General features: G+C 32.9%; 1 protein-coding gene across 7 annotated transcripts in view; it reads right to left on the reverse strand.

The window, feature by feature from the left end:
• LOC129949459 (protein hu-li tai shao) overlaps positions 1-22788 on the reverse strand; it is a 90867-nt gene that overhangs the window by 32205 nt on the left and 35874 nt on the right. For all 7 annotated transcript variants that reach the window (XM_056060936.1, XM_056060929.1, XM_056060930.1 and 4 more), the window contains exons 7-9: positions 6131-6422; positions 3169-3288; positions 3030-3101 (exon numbers count right to left, since the gene is read on the reverse strand). In XM_056060936.1, coding sequence (XP_055916911.1) covers positions 3030-3101; positions 3169-3288; positions 6131-6422 — 484 coding nt within the window. The remainder of the gene's footprint in view (positions 1-3029; positions 3102-3168; positions 3289-6130; positions 6423-22788) is intronic.

Genomic DNA, 22788 nt, shown 5'->3' on the forward strand with positions numbered 1-22788 from the left:
TATAGTCACGTCAATTTTCAATTTGTTGAAGATATTTTAAGTCTCGTTAATGAATTCATCGTCCATACTACTCGTAGTGTCACAGTGGAGTCGCTAAGTTCGTCATTGATAGTCAAGAGTCGATGTCGTTTTGGCAGTAATACATCTTGTAGGTGTTAACAGCGAACTTTGGGAGGGTCGAAGTCCTATAGTTACAAACCCACACTTTTTTATCTAACAACCAAACGTGAGTACACTTTTTTTACATCTAGTATAAATTCCATTATTTGTGATCACCGGTCGCCCTTATATTTTTCTTCAAGGCAGTAAGATGTAACGTTTTGTTATAAAAATTATAAAAATAGAACTGAAGAATATTTTTTTAATACCTATGTACTGTCGTGCGCTGTCGGTTCAGGTACGGTTTTTTTTTTTTTTTTTGGCTGTATGTTTAGGAAAAACAGATTGAAATGGACCTGACATACATTTGTACATACCTTTATATGTATTATTATATTTTTTTTAAAATACAGATTTTCTAACTGCGGAAGTTAGTTTACATGCACAATTAAATTTAATTTTCTCAAAAACATAGTGTTGTAGCCAAGGCCTATCCTGCTACGAAATTCCATTGGAAGTGCTTCTAGGGGACAGAGTTGGACGCTGTATTTGAGGACACTGGCATCGGTCGTCATGTAGATTTGCTTAAACATATGGTTGGGCTAAGTCAAATAGACTGTTCAATTCAGGAATATGTGCATAAGATGGTACTGCACAATAATGGAAAAGGTTCGTTGCATGCTTTTCGACAGTGGGTTGGGTAAATATTTTTGGGCTGAGGATGGCGTTACTTCTGCGTTCTTAATAAATTGGTTTCCATTTCGCCCTTTATCGTATGAAATAGTAAGCCTGACTTGTCTATGCTGCATGTATTTGGCTGCCAGCACAACAAGCGGTCACTAAAAGCCACTGAGTGTATAATGGTTGTTTACAGCGACTAATCTAATGGCTGAAACACAAACACGCTTCAGCTTCGGCTTCGCCTGACTTTAACGAGTTCAGCCATTAGAATTAAATGCATGCTATCACAATGAAGCTTTGACCTCACGTTTCGTTTGATAATCGTAAGTAGAAGAACGTAAAGTTACGTAATGTGACCCTAAACGGAAGCTCTAGTTCAAATTTTCTTAACATTTGCTTAGCCTGACAGCTCAACAGCTGTAAAAAGGCAAACAAACACAAAAAAATTGCTTTTGGGGGAATTTCCATTGGTTATTAGAAAAAGTTAAAAGGTAAGTTATTGAAATGTACCACCTGATTGAAATTCCCTAAGAGCTTATGTGAGGTCACTGTTCTGAGTCTATGACTGCTTCTATTGATGATAATAATAATAATATGAAATTATAAGAAGATTAGAAATAAAGATGAATCGTGTTATAGAAAATTCTTTTAAAGATGTGATAATATTCTTATTATTGTTCCCAGTAGTACAGGGTGAACCAAATACATAAAGAAATAGGATACACACCCTTTAAAGTCATAGAAGTTGAAATAGTAAACCACACGAACACAATTCTTTATGTAATAAATATAGATGACATAGATAGTCTAGCAACGAGGAATGATTTTAAACATTAGTTGGTTATATAAGAGCCAAAAACAGGTCGATAATTCCAAAAGAAAACCAGACAGAAAGAGGTTTAATTAATCTTGTGGGAACTGTATAAAAATGGTAACTTCAAACTAATAATAATAATTATGAGCAGGAGATTTAAGAACACTTTGAAATCAGTAAGAAAATCATCTACAATGTTCAAATCATCAAATCAATTCAAATAAACAGATATTGATTAATTAACATTTCGATGATGCTTTTAATATACTTAAAATAGCCATATAGAGAGATACAAACAAGGCATTGGGGTTACTCAGTTTAATTATAGATTAGAGCGCATTCAATATAATTTATATCATACCCACAAACTAATCAATTTAGAAAATCGATCAACAAAAATTTGTTTGCGAAGAAAACATACTGTTAATTGAATTAAAAATTAGTACGAATTGTGCTTGGAAAAATGAAAACAAACTACAAATTTTATAACAGAACAAGAATTAAAGCAAGCGAGTAACCATTGTAATTAAAAACGCTGTACAAGAAAATTTATTTCAATTTTTATAACTGCTTTATTAAAATTTCACAAGAAATTTTTTTTAATAAGGTATAATATTTCTATCCTAACTGCAATTTAAATCGAACTATACTTTGATAATAACGGTAAAACATTATAAAGATATAAACGAAATTTATAAATTCAAATTTCACAAAAATGTGTCATATGCTTTTGTTTTAAAATGTAATAATCGCTGTAACATCTGTCGTAAAAATAATTGATACTTTAATTTTTAGTCTAGATATTAATCTTTAAAGTCCATTTGAATATTTAAGTATTTTAAAGATATTTACGGGAAAATTTCGATTATTGGTATTTTTAACCCTGAACGAGAGTTTTTTTTTAATACATTCTCATTCATGGTCTACGATTTAAAAAAAAGTACATTTAATGTTAAGGTTGTGTCTGAGAGCTAACGGTTTCTAAAATACGTTGTTTACAAAAAATTGACGAATTAAAACTAATATAACAAAAAAAAAAAACAATTTGACCTCATGGCAAACTCAGGATAGTATTAAGGGCGAAATTTTCACGGTTTTTCTGATTTTTTGACATACAATTTTTGGTTTTCACACTTAAAATTGATTATCTCTTGCGCCAAATTTAAAGTCGAATAATTGAAATAAAGTTAAAAGTTATATTTGTTGCATTTTTTCATAAATACTGTAAGCATTATGTGACTTATAAATATTTATCTAATAACCATTTAAGATAAGAATAGATTGAAATCGTATTTTGCTTACATAATGTGCTGTAAGGTTTTTCAATCGATTATTCGAGATTTTGTTTTTTTAATATATATAATATTATGTTGTTTGTATTCTTCAGAAATTAACTTAGAAAAAAACTCAAAATCAAGTTATTAATATTTCTTACCATCACTTAATACTACTTCGGGTTGGCTAGGGACTGGAGCTTGCTTTGTTTCTATGCTCATAACTTGGTGCTCTAAAAAATAGTCGCATTTTAAAATTTTAAATATATATACATATATATTAATATATATATTAATTACCTGAAGCGTCTTCATTTTCTGATTGGCTTAATACGGCAGCTTTCATAGACGGTTGTTTTTGTGCACCAGAAGCTTGAACGGAACTAATAGCTTCTGACTCTGAGAAGTCAGTGTCAGTATCTAATAAATGATAACAAATTTATAATAAGAACAAAAATTAATTATAAAATTTTAAGATAAATCAAAAACACAACCTACATTGAGATTTAAAATGTTTTAACAAATTCTTTATTAAAAAAAAAAACACACTAAGCTACATACATATATTCTATTTTCTCTCATAACACATTAAAACTACGCCTATCAAGAATTGTAATTGTTACAGATAGTGATAGATGTCATTGAATTGCGTGCAAAGTGTTTACACAAAAATTAATCATTAATTTTAGGCCTAAGTCTAACATTCGAAGAAAATTTTTAAAACTAAAATTTTCCCGAATTTCTCTCAATCTTACAAAACCTATAACTAAAAACTTCTTTTACCACCAGTCCTATCTTTTACAATTCTCCAAATTTGATTCACTCTCATAACTTAAAGCCGGTTGCCTTACCTTTAACACCGTCTACTCATAACCAACCTTAAATTCAAAATAAAATGTATGTTTTTTCTAATCCTATTGTTCAGTACCCTATTTTTGACCACAATCTCTTAAAATCATATTTGGGCTTGCAGATATAATGCTATGATGACGCGATAATATTTGGTTTTACTTCGCTTACTTAAACCCAACCTAATCGTACTGATCCATTGCATATATTTGTGTATGTTTTTTCTTCAGACGTACATTTTCATGTTATCAAACCTTTAATATAAATATTATTTTTCAATATTACTTTTTAGGATTGGAATTTCGTAAGTAACCAACAAGGAAATATATTGTAACCCACATTACATGTTTTGAAATGTTCTTATATGATGGCCTCAACATAATTTAAAACAAAATTAATCCTTCAAAAGTTTTTCATTATTGAAGTTAACACAAAATTTAAGTTAAGTTTCTATCGTTTTTGACCCGCTCATTGACGTTCGAAATTATTGACAAACATTTGTCTTTAAAAATAACCATCGAAAATATGTAAATTTTTTAATACTTCCAAATTTATACTTCTTGAATTAATTATTATTTTGGAGATTAGTTTGAGACAGTGAATATAACATTATTTAATGACAACGGAATTGAGCAGATATAATCTTTGGATTTGTTGACTAATTGTATTGGTGTTTGTCAATGATGTTTCCACATAATTTTTTTTTACATAGAAACGTAAACATTTTTTTAACTTCAATGTTGAATAACATTTAAAAGATTAAATTGGTGCATAAATATCTTAAAACTCTTATCTTTCAAAGAATATATTGTTTGCAGTTTACAGAACTCCCAAGTTAAAATACGAAATTGAAAAATCATACCTAAGTTCAAGGCTTGTTTACATGAAAACGGTTTTTAACTAAAAGGACAATGGCCCATTTTTAGGACCAGTGCGTACACCCAAGACCATGAAAGAACAAAAATATTTGTTCATATAATTAGTTTAGACTTTGCTTAAAAAAAAATATTTCAGTAATTTGTTCATGTTGATATCTCGAAATAAACAGCGATGACATATTCTTTTGTTGATACCTTGCTAATCTACCTTGATAAGCTTAATTTATAACCTTTAATTAAATATAGAATATAGTCCTGAAAATAAGAAATACGATTGCATGAAGTATTTTTTATTCCAATGAGACCAAAACCAGCATGATCCGACTTTTCTTATGTTTGATGTTTTGGAAAAAATATAAGAAACATTTAATTACTATGGTCCTTCCTACATGGGAATAACTGAAATACGTTTTTCCAGCAAAGCCTGAGCTAATTATATGAAAATATACTAAGTATAGACACAAAATATACATATACCATCTAGAAGCTATTTTGTTGATCTTTTATATGGCACAAATATAGTTTTAATGTATTCTTCTAGTCGAAAGTTAAAAGCTAACATGGCAAAAACTACGATTTTCTCGATTTTTACTACTTAAACTTCAAGCTTAAATATCTCGAAATATACCAAATCACCGTAAGAAATTAGAACTTCCCTCCCGATCTTAAAGTCTGCATGATGTTGCCATTAACTCTATTTATTCTATTCGTGACCGAAGATTATTTGTGACACCCTTGTTATAAGGTTTGGTATCACTTCCAACAATTTCAATAAAAACAGTGTTTTCACATTACTATTATAAGTATATAATCGATAAAATAATAGAAGTGTTTAACAAAACAAAACACGATTTTGTGAAATTAATATGAATAAGTTAAAAAAGTGTATATTTGACTAAATACATAGTTATCACTTTTACCTAAAAAAATGAACAATCATTGCTGAACAAAATTATCGAAAGGCAACTCCGCGCTAAACAGTAAATAAAATAATTGTAATGTTTTATTTTCTTAACCTGTTCTGGATTAGATAATTGTGATAATAAAACGCGACTATTTTTAACAAGCATAACTAATCTTTTGATTTCATATCTTGACATTGATTGTTTAATATTACCGCCTTATGAACATCTTTTAAAACTTATTAATCCTCAAATCAAACCTGATGTTCTTTTTCTGCGATAGCTTTTAATAAGATCATTCACTCACTTTTTCTTCTAGAGACCAAACATCAGACATGTCCCTCTCTTAAACCTTCTTCAATACTGTACAAATAACGGCCTCATTGAAAATATCTCCTACGTATAACTAATCAACGCAAATAATTTCTATAGCTTACTCTAAAACTCCTAAACTAACACACTAATTAGTTAAAGATTTAATTTATTTTAAGTTTGTTTTGTGTCATTATAAACTTTTTATATATCTACATACATATATAGAAAAAATAAATAAAATATAAATAAATAAATTTTGAAAATGTTTTTTCTTATTGAAGTTATATTTGAAAGTTGGAATAGAACTGTTTAACTTACATTCGCCATGAATATTTTTTTTCTTTTCTACAGTTCTCTTATATTCGTTGAGTTCATCATCCGTGACATTATCGAATGGATTTTTAGCGTATGGTGCCTTATAAACGGTAGCGTTGTGTTGGAAGCCACGTTGAATAATTCCCTTTGATGCAGCACCCATTAAAACAACATGATCTCCAGCCGAAGAAACTGTTGCATCTTTGATGCGATTAGCTTCATCCCATGTAACACCTTCCAAAATATGGGATTGTGGGCCAGCGGATATTTTATCTGCACGACGGTTGTCTTTAATCTATGTTATAACAAAACCGTAATTTTTAAGAACAATATTCTACATTTTTAAACACTTTAGATTAGAGATAGAATTTGTGTTTTCCATATTAAGGCTAGGAATTATGTGAAATTCCCAATAAGATTACAAGTTTGTGGGGTTATTATAACCTATTAAATAGAAGGTTTTGGAAGTATACAACGTTAAATAGCTATTAGATAGGGGTATTTAGAGGTATGCATCATATATGTACCTGTGGAGTTGTTTTTCGTTCAACAAAAAAGTCTTATGATAAAAACATTAAAAATCAACACTAAATTCAACAAAAACTTCAAATATTTCAGTTATGTCTGAATTGATTTAATTATGGTAGGTCTAAACCATTTTTGGTTATGTACCGGTAATATGTGTACATGTTTAAAAACTGATCAACAGTTTGCTTGAATAAAATAATAAATATAAAACAATTTAGTTTAGTGAAACTAATCACTCTTGTTAACGGTTGGTAGAACTATTTTAACGAGCAAGAATAATCGCTACGCGATAAGCCAAACAGGTGCAAACTTTAAATTGCCAATACAAACATTTCCATTTATTCGATTGTTATTTCCCAATATTTTTTTCCAAAATTAAAGTGACAGTTGTAGTTTTCAATATGAAATTCTTACTTGTGGTATCACCCTATTATTTATAGTGATGGTAAATACGAAAATGTTTTGTACAAACAAAATTGTTTAATCATTTGTTTTAATGAGGTTGACCTTATAAAAATATAAATTGTATTTTTTTCTATTTCTTTTCGTGCCACCATGCCTATTCTACTTAAAACTAAACCCTAAAACTATAAAACAAGTATGAAAGCCGGCCAAGGCTTAAACCCCATCCCGACTACCCACTATCAAGTGCCGACTGAAGCCACCAGAACTGGTTCTCCTGGGGTGCCAGCACTGCCAGCACGTAACTTGATACAACCGAGTTTATATGATACAATCGAGCATTGGCAGCACACATTTTGGTTTAATCGAGTGTCCTCGATTGCTTCGCCAGATTCGGCAGAACACAAACTTCAAATTAACGTCTGAAACAAAAGTTTTCACTCGACAGAAATTATTTATCTTCGGGAGTGATTTTTGTGTCAGAAAAATGGAAAAAGAAAATAATATAATAATAATATGTCAATAAATAAAAAACAGACTGAGATTTTGACCAATTTTATGATTTCTCACGTTGATTTAGGGAGGGGAATTCTTAAAATTGCCCAAGATAGGAAAAATAGCAATATGCACATCGTTTGAAATTTAGAGCTATCAAATTTAATCCATTGCGGACGAAACTTATTTTCCAGGAGACTCAATGCTCAGCGAAAGAACTTGGAAACTGTTATCTGTGCCAAACTTAGCAACACATTTGTTCCAACAGTGGTTTGGTAACTCCCACTGGCTAGGAGATTTAATATTGATCAAAGCTGTAGAAGTGGTGGAACTGATGTTCTTTTTCTGTCTTCTGGAAAATCTAACGAGCTGAGTATCTTGTGAAAACATTCCTTGTTGACAATAAACTGCTGCAAAAAGTTAAAAAAAATTGTTTTACAAATGTTTTACATGATCTTTTATTCCTTTTTGAATATTTACTCATTTTTACTCAATTCTAATGGGTTACTATTATCTCTTAAATATTTTCTTTTGATTTAAGCACATGACACTTCTTCGCTTTCACTTTCACTCTCCAAATCAAAGAAAAACATTTCGGAAAAGACTTAAAATTGAAAATAGGATGAAATAATTTCAAAATAAACTCATTTGACATTTCATTTTATAGTTCACAATGACTTTTTTAAGTAAAAGTCACAATGGAACTCGTCTCAAATTACTTGCTGTCAAAAATAATTTGTTTCTAGTTGATCGACGATCGACAATCCTCGATTGTATCAAGTTACGTGCTGGCAGCCCAGCAATACCGAAGGTGCTCTGCTCCGCCTTGTGTCATGACGTCCCGATTGTACGGGAGTCGCCTATCCACGGTTCTTCGTCTGACGTGGTAGATTAGCAGAACTGTCAATCTATCCTGTATCAGACCGCATTTGTATAAAAAGAGGAATGCCTCTGGTGGAATGAACCTGCTCAAGCGTGCACTTTCAAAATATTCGTCGTTCGGATAGAACGCCCTGAAAATTAAATTGTTGGTCGAACACATAGCTCTTGCAATGTGACCTCGAACGAGTTTTATCACAAAATTGTTAATTCTGTTGATTCGAGCCCCGTTGTGTAGGACCTCGTTGGAATAGTAATGCACATAAGAAGATTCGGCTGTTCGATATAAGCGGGTACAGCGTCGTAAACACTGCCGCTCGAACACCCGAAACTTCTCCATCTGGGAAGGAGCAACGTTGAAACACACAGGACAACTATAAACGACCATCGGCCGTATGAGGGCCATGTAGCAAATTACCTTCACTCTGGGGTCAAGCCGAATGCTGTAGAACAGCCGTTTCGTCAGGGTCAAATCCTCAACCCTCTCATTCCCCAGCTTGTATTCTCCTTCGTTGTGGGTTTCTGCGCACCTGACACAGCGCAAATGCATTTGCACTTCGTACATTGTAAAATGTCGTCGTGCCTTTTTAATGTGCCCCAGTGTACAGCTTGTAGAGAGATTCGATTCTCTTCACACTCTCAAAACTGCTTTGGGGTGATAATGTTACGAGGAAAATTGGCAGCCTATAACATCCTCGTCTGGACTTTACCGTAGTGAAAGGCTTGACCCCGATAAAATCGAGATCGTCCGTGGCTTTTTCAAGGAGTTCAGCTAAGAGCGCCTCCGGTTCCGTGCAGGAACTTATGCCCTTCAGAAGGACCGTCTTAAATTTCTCACTTTTAGGCGTGTAGCTGAAGAACTCAGCTGTGGCCTCTTTCACTAACTTGTATTCGGCCAGTGAGAAGCACAGCACCAATTACCGCTTTTCTTTTTCGTTCAAAATATTTAGTAATAAATGTCCCTTAATTGCCCACTTAGATACCTGTTTCAAGTCCTGCAAGTCAACCTGATGGGACCTAATTGGAGGCATCTTCTCCTTCTTGGGCTGTGGTTGTTTCTGGTGTTGCTGCTGCTGCTGTTTTTGCTGCTGCTGTTTCTGCTGCTGCTGTTTCTGCTGCTGTTGTTGCTGCTGTTTGGCCTTAGCCGAAGTCGATGGGCCCTCAGCAATTGAGCCAGTCACTGCTGCTGGCTTCTTTTTATTTTGCTCCGCTCCTGTGTTTTTGGGAGCGGGCTTGGGTTGTGGTTGTGGTTGTTTTTGCTGATGTTGTTTTTGTTGCACTTGCCGTTGCGCTGCCTCTTGCAGCCGGCGCGCTTCCTGCTTTAGCTTAAGTTTTTTAGGCTGTCTTCAAATTTACTGATGGCGGCCTGTTTAGTTTGCAGTGCCTCCATCAGTTGCTCCTCTTCTTGGAGGATTTGGTACACCTCCCCCTCGAACGATTTATTTTTTGGCGGTTCTGGCTCCTTCTCCACCCCCTGATACATAATCTGGGCTCCCAGAGGCGTCACTCTCTGATTTTTCTTGTTCTGACGTCACACCTTTCGTTTTTTCTTCCATTTTTTTATTAGCGTTCCGCTTAGCTGGATTGGCTCGCTTCACCAAATTAGGAGATTGCCTCTTTCTCTTCCCTATTGCCCACTGGTCCGTTGAATGGTCTGATTGTGTTTCGGTGATTTTTTGTACCGCTGCTTGCACCACATTAACATCACCTGATGTTTTGGCAGAGGTATCTTTCGATACCACTACTTTCCTCTCCTTCTCCAATTGCTTTTTTCCCAATCTATAAAATCTACGATTTCACGATTGTGAAAAAAAGCTTCAAGATTTCTAGTGCACTCCACATGGGATTCAAACCCACGACCCTTGGAGTTGTGTTCGGATGCCACTTTTTTTTTTATTTTTTTTTGTACTCATTTTTATTAATTCATTCTTAAACCTATCTTAAAGCTAGACAAAAATTCATAAAACTAGCCTAGTTATCTATAACTTACAACTAACTTAATGGTCCCATACGGGCACTCTAAGTTATACAATAATACTTAATACTAATGTCTTTCGGCCCAAAGATCTATTTTAACTTCAATTCAATTTTATTTATTTTTGTATTCATTACAAAATTTAAAAAACTAATATCAATATCCTTTTTATTTTGAATTAAAAAACTACCAAACATTAGGTCCTTAAATAAAACTTAAAGCTAACTTAAACTACCTATTCTACCTATAAACTATTTAAAACTAGAACAACCACAGCAGCAAATCTAACGTTTTTTGTTTTGTATTTATTGTCTTTTTTATGTTTTTTTAATTTTTTTTTCCTGTTTTTTATATTCCATTTTTTTTTTATTATTTTTTATTTTTTTTTTTGTTGTGCCACCATTTCTATTCTAAAAGAGGAATGCCTCTGGTGGAATGAACCTGCTCAAGCGTGCACTTTCAAAATACTCGTCGTTCGCCCCGAAAATTAAATTGTTGGTCGAAGACATAGCTCTTGCAATGTGACCTCGGACGAGTTTTATCATGAAATTGTCAATTCTGTTCATTCGAGCCCCGTTGTATAGGACCTCGTTGGAATAGTAATGCACATAAGAAGATTCGGCTCTTCGATATAAGCCGGTACAGCGTCGTAAACACTGCCGCTCGAACACCCGAAACTTCTTCATCTGGGAAGGGGCAACGTTGAACCACACAGGACAACCATAAACGATCATCGGCCGTATGAGGGTCATGTATCAAATTACCTTCACTCTGGGGTCAAGCCGAATGCTGTAGAACAGCCGTTTCGTCAGAGCGAAGGCTCCTGGTTAGAGCAGCATTTATATGTCTGTCGAAATATAAATACTGATCTAACCAGATACCGATATACTTCACTGCACTCTTGCTAGCTTATGGCTGCCCGTGAAGATCAACGATGACCATTTTTCGCCAATTCTTGCACGTATCCCTCGTGTCCCTAGTCAACGGAGTCCGGAACAGAATTGTCTCCGACTTTTGAACATTTATTTTCAGTTTCCAGTCGTCGCAATATCGCTGAATCTTGTCGAAATCACGCTGCAAGAGAATTCTAATAACCTCAACATTTCGGGCCGTTCTGTACGCAATTAGATCGTCGGCGTACGCAATTGCCTTTGTAAGACTACCTATCAGATCGCTGGTGTAAATGTTGAAGAGAATCGGCGAATTCACCGCTCCCTGTTGAAGACCATTTTTAATTGAGTATGTTGTGGTAGAAGTTACATTGCCACTTTTTACAACAAAGTTTCTACCGTTAAGCATATCATAAAGTATATACAACAATGGCCTGCTTATGCCAAGCCTGCTCAGTTTTAGGTAAAGACCCCCTAACCATACGGTGTCAAAGGCCTTTTTCAAATCAACCCTTGTGCATTGTCGTTTTGATTTATTCCATTGGATATCAGAAACGAGTTTAGACGCAGCATGAATTATGTCATGACCCGCCTTGAACCCAAACTGTTTACCCGGAATTATTTTGTTGTCCACAGCCCACTTAGTCAGAGCCCTATTAATGATCTTTTCGAAAACTTTGCTGATGCTCGGAAGAAGACTTATCAACCGAAGGAGAGGATGAACCACAGCGATCTTCCAATGCACTGGATAATATGTATTATTCAGTGCATTGTTGAAGAGTGTGGTGTAAATGTCGATTACCTCCATCGGTAAATGTCTTAGTACAACGTTGGATATACCATTGACACCTGCTGACTTTTTGTTTTGTATTGTGATAAAACAGTGGCGCAATGCCAACTTAGCAAATGTTCAAACACTTTTAAATTAAATTGCAAAAATTAATGAACACTTTTTCACTCGCTGGAAGTCAAATAATGACAGTCCAACGCACTAACCATCATGCCACGGGTACTACCCGTGGTTGACCTTATACAATGATTAAAAACGAGCCTGGATTCAATTATAAAGAGATATTTTTGTTTGGTACGTTCGATGTTTGTATTCTTATAGAAAACTTCACTATTCTTTGTATAGGGTAAAGTCAGGAGGATTTGACAGGTTAACAGTATTTTTTAAATATTTTGAGATGCAAGTATAATTTCAAATTTAAAAGTTTTGCATAAGTTTACCTGTTATTTAAACAAGAAAGAACCATCAATAATTTGTCCATATAAATATGTTTTCGAAAGTTACAAACTTTTATCTAATGCCTTTCGGAATGTCAATTCTTCCTTCCTTGGAGGAGGATTTGACAGCTTCACAAGGATGTTTTGTCAGTATTAAAAAAAAAACAACCAAATATACGGTAGTAATAATACGAAGAATTTATTTTTTTTATTTAAAAGGTAAAAAATTCAGTCTTAATTTCTGCTTTTTTTTTAATCTACTTTGATTCAAATAAAAATCTTATATCTAAAAAAGCTTAGCAGCAAAACAAACTAATTATTAAAAATAAAATACACTTCGTAAATATTTACATAATTAAAATAACGCAGTAACAAGGTGATGAAATAAATAAACAAAAATTATTGGAACGTAACGTATCAGCGAACATCAAATTGCTCAAAGTTATAAAAAAAAGTTTTCGAAAATTTGACGACGATAATATTTAATAAGGAACTTGTCTTACCCACACTTTTAATGATACCAACATAATAAAAAATGTTTGGTCCCGAATTTCACAAGGACATAATCGTTAATTTCAGGATTAAACCTGAAATTGAGTTTCAAGAGGTTACATTAGTTTGGTGTAGGCTCTTCTTTCTCGTTTCGATACTTGAAACGTATCGGAATCATCTTGAAGACTCATTGCACCCTCCTCAGAACATTTTTTAAAATAATCGCAAAGCTCCTTTTCTTGAAGGAGAATTTGTTTGTTGGAATATGTCGTGCTGTTTTCTGTATTGATTGACTGTCCTTCACGCCTTTTCTTTAGTTGGAAATTTAAAGTGGTACGATTTATACCATATTTTTTTTTTAATATTTTCAATTGCCTCTTGGATGTTGGCTTCGTTAACATTGCGAGATGGATGTTTTCTTTTATATATATTTGGCATTTTAACATTCTGATAAAGGATACAAAAAGTTTATTGTAAACTCCTTTTTGGAGGATTTGACACTGTCAATTGCTCCTTCAACATTGGTGTCAAAACCTCTTTTCAGTTGACTTTTGGAAAATAATTTAAAAAAATAAAGAATTGTTGATCACCAATACTTATAGTATAATATTATTTAAAAACAAATCTACGTGTTGTATATTTCGCTTTAAATAACTAAAACTACTTACTATTGAAACTGCAATTAGTTTAGTTTTCTCAAATATTGCATCAACTGGACTCAAAAACTATTATTTTTTCTATTTCACACAACGATCAGATCACAGTTATAATTTTTTGGTAGCTCAAATCAATCGTAACTATCTTCGTTTTTTCATAACTAAAGTGCTGCCAATGTCTACACTTTTTTAGAAAAGTCCTGATGTCAATTCCTCCCACATGCCAAATCCTCCTGGGGTGCCAGCACGTAACTTGATACAATCGAGGATGATCGATCGTCGATCAACTCGAAACAAATTATTTTTGACAGTACGTAATTTGAGACGAGTTTTATTGTGACTTTTACTTAAAAAAGTCATTGTGAACTATAAATTGAAATGTCAAATGAATTTTCTTTGAAATTATTTAATTCTAGTTTCAATTTTAAGTTTTTTTCGCAATGTTTTTCTTTGATTCGGAGAGTGAAATTGAAGGGGAAGAAGTGTCATGTGCTAATATCAAAAGAAGATATTTGAGAGATAATAGCAATCCATTCGAATTGAGTGAAAATGAGTAAATTCAAAAAGAAAATAAAGATCATGTATAACATTTGTAAAACAATTTTTTGTTAGCTCTGTGCAGCAGTTTAGAGTCAACAAGGAATGTTTTTACACGATACTCAGCTCGTTAGATCTTCCAGAAGACAGAAGAAGAACATCAGTTCCACCAGTTCTACAGTTCTGTGCAACATTAAATCTTCTAACCAGTTGCAGTTACCAAACCACTGTTGAAACAAATGTGTTGCTTAGTATGGCATAGACAACAATTTCGAAGTTTTTTCGCCGAACGTTGAGTCTTGGAAACAGCAAGGAGTATTATTATAGGAAATTTAAACTACTGAGAATAGTTGCTGCGTTGATGGTACACATATTCCTATTTTAAGACCAAAAGAAAACGAGCACTATTATATATCTATATCTATTTCAACCGAAAAGGGTTCCATTGCTTGAATGCAATGGTGGTAATATTATGAATTCTATTTCACTTACTAAATGTACATATAAATTTGACTAGATTTACAATCATGTAAGCGACGTGAGAACTCATAAAATTGGTCAAAATCTAAGTCTATTTATTGACTTATTATTTTATTTTTCCATTTTTCTCACACAAAAATCACTGCTGACGATAACTAATTTCTGTCGAGTGAAAACTTTTTGTTTCAAACGTCAATTTGCAATTTGTATGCTGCCAAATCTGACGAAACAATCGAGAACACTCGATTGAACCAAAATGTGTGCTGCCAATGCTCGATTGTATCGACTAAACTCGGTTGTATCAATTTACGTGCTAGCACCCCTGACTTTACCCTACATTTCCACTTTTTGCAAAGATCAAGTATCATTGATGTCATTGTGAATATGTACAATGTATGTATATAATGTGCGTCTCCAGATGTTTTTGTTTTGTATTTGTATTTTTATCCATGAAGTGCATTATCTTATAAAATAGTTCCAAGCTTAAGATTTATAAATTATAAAGATATTGAAACCTGAAAGTTTTAACATTTTTATGATGACATTTAAAAGAAAAATTGTAAATACAAAGAACTAAAGATTAAAAAGATGAGAATGTTGTACTTAACACAACTCTGAGGTATTGGTCAAGAAATTATTACTAAGTATGAAACTTAAGATAATTTTCAAAGTTCATATTAAGAACACACTTAGAAAGGTTAGAAATTCAAATTTAAAACTAAAATAAGTTCATAAGGCATTCGGTACTGCGCATGTCAAAGAAGATCAAAATTGCTTGCTGTGATGATGGTGCTCCGCGAGGAAAAACCGAGAACGAAAATCTATGTGAAAGACGACATAATATTGTATGTACAAGACACAATGTTTACATGGGATTCATCATTGGGACTTAAAAATGGAAATATTTTTGTCATTATTAGTAAAATTATTGGGGAGATAGTACCATTGAATAATTACAAATAGAAGTGGACACCGAACATTGATCAAACGACACATGCGACTTATGAACACCCAGTGAGTACAATTAGTAGCTTTAATATCATTTTCACGATATTGGTTTTTGTGTATGATAATTTACATATATGTTCAAAAAAGTCCTTTTGGGATCTTTTTTAAAAACGAAATACATAAATGTTTACGGATAAAGACAGTAAAATGTAGATACGCGTTAAATGCGATAGTGTGTTTGTGTCGCCATACAAAAAAGAATAGGTGTACATATTTCATATTTCGTGTGTTAAAAAAATTGTCATTTTCTTACTATTTTTATTTTGTTTTGGAGATTTGGTTAAATTAATTTCCCAAATCGTTTACTCCGAGGTTTCTTGTTATAAATAAAAAAAATTGCAATTACTTTTTCATCAATTTTTGTGTCGGTACTTTCAGATATACCATTCTACAAATACTTAGTTTTGTAAATAACAGTATGATATAGCCGAAGCACATGTTGTATGATAACTAAAAAAATAAATTCCTTCAGTTAAGGCATTTGAAGTTTTTTAAACTTTTTAAATAAACTTTAACAAAAATTGAATACATATAATTTATTTGATAGTACTTATATGGGCATTTCCACGGTATTTTTTAAAATATGTCAAAATGCATCAGAGGCAGATTGTGTTAAGCTCAATTCAGAAAATTTTAAATGGGAGATAAAAAAATGGCCAGTTATTACCACTTTGGTTTCAAGGCGAACCAAATCCTCTTAGTGTTGATGAAATTATTTTTAATGAAGATGAAAATGACGAAATAGAATATTTAAGTGATGAAGATTCTGATGACAATTTGTTAAAAATGTAACGCAAATAAAAATGTTGGTACAGGTTTATAATTTTATTTTCAGTTTTTTAATATTAATTTTTTCATGTTTACTATTTTATTTTTAATATTATAGATGAAACAAATGAAAATGTTATGTTGATAATTGTGTGAAATATGAAAAGTTCTTATTCCTTTCTTTTGTTAAATGTGTTATATTAAATTATATTACATTATGTTTGTTTTTTGAAAAAATTAGGATAAATACTTCTATATTTCGTATGTGTTTTGTTTTTTTAAATACCTAATGAAGATCGAAAAATTTGTTGCAGAAAATAAGACGAATAATACTGTGGTAAAATACTTGTTTAAAATAATTTTAAAAATTTTTCAATTCAGTAAAAGATTTTATTGAGTTTACAGTGAAACTAATCAACTCACCCTTTTTTCTTTAATTTGAGATACAAAATTTTGAAATTTCGTTAAGTAAAAAGTTAATGAATTTTGATTTTTTTTTTCAAAAACAGCTGGGCGGGCACATGTTTGGCCCACCAAAAGTTAGCCCGCCCAACGGATTCTTAATCTAGAGAGTCTAAGCTTTCATTTGATACCTCATTTGTCTAGTCGGCGGAAGAGGTAGGTTTGTACCAAAAATACCGTTTTTCGAGATGGTCGGACAAGCGGTTTGGCCCGAGTTTTTTTGCCAGCCCTCCTGTTTTTAAATCTGTAAGTAAACACCAATAGACCCGTTGTACATTTTTGCAGTCGGCTTATGAGGTAGGTATGTACCAAAAAACGGTACCAGAAGTAGCCATTTTGCCACCACAAGGCCCAACGAAAGTTAGCCCGCCCTGCAGTTTTGTATATGCCACGTCATGCTCTATCCATTTCTGGCACTCAATTCCAGTCGGCTTATGAGGTAGGGTACCCTACGGTCGCCTCCCAGACTATAAAGTTATATAACTCAAAAAAATATTCAAAAAATGTAAGATACTTAAAGTTTTACCGTTATTTTTTAACTATTTTTTTCCATTTTAAATAATAACGGGGGAGGGAGATAGACTCTAACGTACCGGATATTACGTAACGGATATTCTTTTAACACTTACCCTTATTAACGATGTTTCAAAATGAATCACACAAGTATTTTCTTGTTATTTAGATGATAAACAATCAAGAAAATGTTTGTTTATAGATGTGCCTCAAAATAAAAAAAAATTTCAATTGTTGAAAATGAAAGGTTCTATGGAAATGCCCATAAATGCACTTAAATAATACATTACTATTTCTTGAAACTTTTTTTTTTTTAATTTACAATGCCTAACTTAAATCAAATAAATTATTTTGGCTCCATTTTGTTGGAGACGTTGATAATGATTGGATGAAATAAATGAAAATGACGATGAAATGTCCTTAACATATTTTGTAGGATATATTGCAAAATCTGTCCTTCTGTCAAAATAACTATGAAATAAGGGAACATTTAATAGAATTTCGTCAATTCTAAAATAATATTAATGGAGGCTTGACAATTCCCACAAGAGAATTCTTAAATTATGTAAAAAGTACACTTTTCTCAGAATTCAACCATAACAGCATTTAATTTTGAAACTTAAGTTAAAACTAAATGGTGAAAAAAAACTGTAAATCAAGCAAAATCATAAAGTAGCTTGGCCTTTGTCATTTAGTTCCAACCTTAGTTTCATACTAAATTTAACCCGTTGGAGGTTAAATTTTAAAGGAAGTGCTTTTTTTATTGTAATGTACATATTATGTACCAGTATACCTATCTTATATTAATATATTCATGTACATTATCTTTTTTACGCTATTTTTATTCTATTTAAGAGTTTTGCAACTATAATTTGATGGGGTTCGTAACTAAAATCAATTTACAGTTTTTTTTTCAAGCAAAACAAAAATTACTTAAAATCATCTGCTTTACCTACAAAGTATTTAAAGTTAATCAAAACATTGATAAACAACATAAATCGGCGAAGGTTCAACAAGATACCTTAGGTATATGTTAGTACCTTACTTACCTAACACAAGAAAAAACTCAAAACTGTATGTATACATATCTGCCTAAATTGATTTTTCTCATTTGAATATAATATAAAACCATAAAATTATGTACCTTATGTTTATTGCATACATAGGTATTAACTAGGACCTAGATATACATATGCATGTACATAGGTAGGTAAATACTATTTTTGTGTTTCAAAGACCTAACAAAATCAGTTGAATTATTCCTAAAAATTTAAGAATTTCGAAAAATATGTTGCATATAATGAAAAACTTTGATTTCGAAGTCGAAAATTATTCAAAAACGTTTTTTCTTCATTGCACAAAATTATTTTGGAGATAAAATCATTTTTGTTCGTAAAATATTCGAGGTGACAAATGATTTTTTTTTTGTATTTATAAAAAACCTTTAACTGGATTTTTTTTCCAAAAATATACTTTTTAGGTATCACGTTACAATATAAAATTCAATTAAACTATATAGCGTTATTGGTTCGTATATTTTGGCTAAGCCAACATTTTTATATTTTTTTTTTAAATTTATATGTTAAAAAAAAAACACCGACACATATAACACAATTTAGTTGAAGTCGATATTTCTACTGGTTCTTGAAGTATGGACGACAACAAACAAAATCGCGAACGTACGGACGTCCGAACGTACCTACATACAAACAAGGGTTGTTGCGGATGTACAAATTTTGACGCGGAAGCCGATGCGGATTTTTTAAGACTCACATCCGCGGATGCGGACTAAGTCAAAATTTAACTAGATTTGTGAATGCAAAATTGCACAACAAAGCTAGTAATATGATACTTTTATTATTAATTATGATGAATCTGGTTTTAAGAACATTTTTATGAACTATGAAATAGAATGCATATCAGCTGTAAAAACTAATGTATTTGATAGGGGAAGTGGAGGTGAACTTTTCGGGTATAAAAAGTCTCTGAAAGATTTGTCAGTTAAATTTAAAAACATACATAAATCCCGAGTTTTTGAAATATCAATTGAAGACAGCCATTTTTACATCTTTTCGATTTATTTGAATTGCAGTCATTGACATCAAGACAAACTGAGAGTACTTGTTGATGAACTAGGACCAACAAATAAGATGATGATAGACGATATGACAAAACAACTTTAACAGTCGAACGAATCATATTCATTATTATATTAAATCGAAAGATGAGGTGTGTAACACGAAGGGAATTCAAATTTTTGAACTGGCAGATGCTTGAGATTGTTACGTCAAAACGAAACAGATTTCTGGTAAGCAGTGAAACTTTTGAGTGGAAAGACGAGTCTGAAATATATTTCAACTGAAATATTGCCTCCAATTCAATATGCAATCCCTTTAATAGCCGATGAAATTCTTGATACTCCATTTTCTATATCCGAAGTTGAAGTAGCTATACAAAACTTCTGCGGAGGACAGAATACTTTTTGAATTTTACAAACATATTACCCCCAAATTTCTACAACTCCTTACTGTCGAATCCAACAACATTTTCGAGACGACCAATGCTCCCTTGAGATTACGATCAGCAATCATCTTTCCCTCGCTTTTAAACACTGCGACAAAGCTTTTTAGTCCTAATCAAGATCCATCATTAATTGCAAAGCCGATGAGCTCGCCAAAAACGGAAAACTTCTGCCTTATGTTAGACAAAAACATAACATAGGAACACCACTTGCTACATGCAAATATCTTCTCAAGCAATATGCTCTAGAAACAATAAATGCTAGATGGTCACAAAGTACCACCTGCCTAGCAACCAAGCAAATATGGCCAAGTATTGACTTAAAACGGTCAAAAAGCTTGATATCACTGAGCAGACAAAGTATAAGCTCTACAATTGGAGTAATAACGGGACACTGCCTCATAGGAAGACATGCTCTAAGGCTAAGGGTCTACACAAATGACTTCTGTAGAAGCTGCATGGACGAGGAGGAAGAGGAAACAGTCCAACACCGCTTTTTCTTTAATAGCACTTTAAGGCTGCCGAGTACGAGACCCATATATGTACATATGTATATGCTGCACCTAGAAACAGGAACAGGCCCTCTTTTCTTTGATACTCTCAAATTACAATTTAATTATGTGGCAAGAATTATGGAGATGAGAGAAAAAAGAATTCCGATACTTTTGCTAAGTCCAGTATTACACAGCGCATGTAAAGGGTGATTTTTTTGAGGTTAGGATTTTCATGCATTAGTATTTGACAGATCACGCGGGATTTCAGACATGGTGTCAAAGAGAAAGATGCTCAGTATGCTTTGAGATTTCATCATGAATAGACTTACTAACGAGCAACGCTTGCAAATCATTGAATTTTATTACCAAAATCAGTGTTCGGTTCGAAATGTGTTTCGCGCTTTACGTCCGATTTATGGTCTACATAATCGACCAAGTGAGCAAACAATTAATGCGATTGTGACAAAGTTTCGCACTCAGTTTACTTTATTGGACATTAAATCAACCACACGAATGCGTACAGTGCGTACAGAAGAGAATATTGCGTCTGTTTCTGAGAGTGTTGCTGAAGACCGTGAAATGTCGATTCGTCGCCGTTCGCAGCAATTGGGTTTGTGTTATTCGACCACATGGAAGATTTTACGCAAAGATCTTGGTGTAAAACCGTATAAAATACAGCTCGTGCAAGAACTGAAGCCGAACGATCTGCCACAACGTCGAATTTTCAGTGAATGGGCCCTAGAAAAGTTGGCAGAAAATCCGTTTTTTTATCGACAAATTTTGTTCAGCGATGAGGCTTTCTGGCAAAATTGCAGCATTTGGAGTGAAGAGCAACCAGAAGCCGTTCAAGAACTGCCCATGCATCCCGAAAAATGCACTGTTTGGTGTGGTTTGTACGCTGGTGGAATCATTGGACCGTATTTTTTCAAAGATGCTGTTGGACGCAACGTTACGGTGAATGGCGATCGCTATCGTTCAATGCTAAAAAACTTTTTGTTGCCAAAAATGGAAGAACTGAACTTGGTTGACATGTGGTTTCAACAAGATGGTGCTACATGCCACACAGCTCGCGATTCTATGGCCATTTTAAGGGAAAACTTCGGAGAACAATTCATCTCAAGGAATGGACCGGTAAATTGGCCACCAAGATCATGCGATTTGACGCCTTTAGACTATTTTTTGTGGGGCTACGTCAAGTCTAAAGTCTACACAAATAAGCCAGCAATTATTCTAGCTTTGAAAGACAACATTTCCGAAGAAATTCGGGCTATTCCGGCCGAAATGCTCGAAAAAGTTACCCAAAATTGGACTTTCCGAATGGACCACCTAAGACGCAGCCGCGGTCAACATTTAAATGAAATTATGTTCAAAAAGTAAATGTCATGTAATGTTATGTAATTAAAAATATATGCATTTGAACTATGTTGGTCATTTTTATCTACAAGTAGTCATATTTATTTTCAAATTTGGACACAATCTTTTTTTCAATTTGCAAGCGTGGGTGTACCTATCGCCCAGGGGCCCTACTATGTAACTCGATTCTACAATGAAATTGCTCGAATTCAAAAAATTGGTACTATGTATCTATTTGACTACTTTCGAATCAACGAGAATCGAATAGTTCTAGTAGTGCCAACTATATTCTTATGAACTTTCGAATAAACGAGGAACTACGTAACTCGAAAGTAGAATTCAAAACAAGGCAAAATCGAAAATAATCACTCTACAACAAATGTGTTTGCGAGCGTAGTTTTTTTTTCCAAAGTGTAAGTAAAATGTTGAATAAGAGTTTCATCTACCACCCAATTACACCCGGAATTCGTAATTTTTACCAAAATAAGTTTTGTACTTTCGTTCTTCCTCATTCACTTCAAAATTGATCATCAGCATGCACGTGACTCTTTCGATTGAAGTCAAAACTTCGGCAAGTATTTTTGACATCGTTTTCTGTGCAATTCCAGCGTTCTTGTCACCACCGATTTAGTTTTGGTAACTCTTGTTGTTAAAAAATTCAATGCTGCTGATAACTAAATGATAATCGGAACAGAATTTTGTCTTTTGCGAGTTAACAAAACTAAACCAAAAGTATATATTTTTCATTAAGAAGGCGTTTAAATATTCTACCGTATATATGTATGTATGTATAATATGTACCAAACTTTTCTCACTCAGCTCCATTATTTTGGAATTATCTCTTATTCTTCTGCGTTTAATTTGCTTGTACCGTTCTTCATTTCCTTTCAAATTGAACCAAATTACAACGGTGTCCATTTTTGTAGTAATTATTCTTGTCCAAAAATTTGATGTTTTATTATCGTTTTTTTTTTTTATTTAT

The sequence above is a fragment of the Eupeodes corollae genome, chromosome 3 (assembly GCF_945859685.1).
Source record: "Eupeodes corollae chromosome 3, idEupCoro1.1, whole genome shotgun sequence".
Lineage (NCBI taxonomy): Eukaryota > Metazoa > Arthropoda > Insecta > Diptera > Syrphidae > Eupeodes > Eupeodes corollae.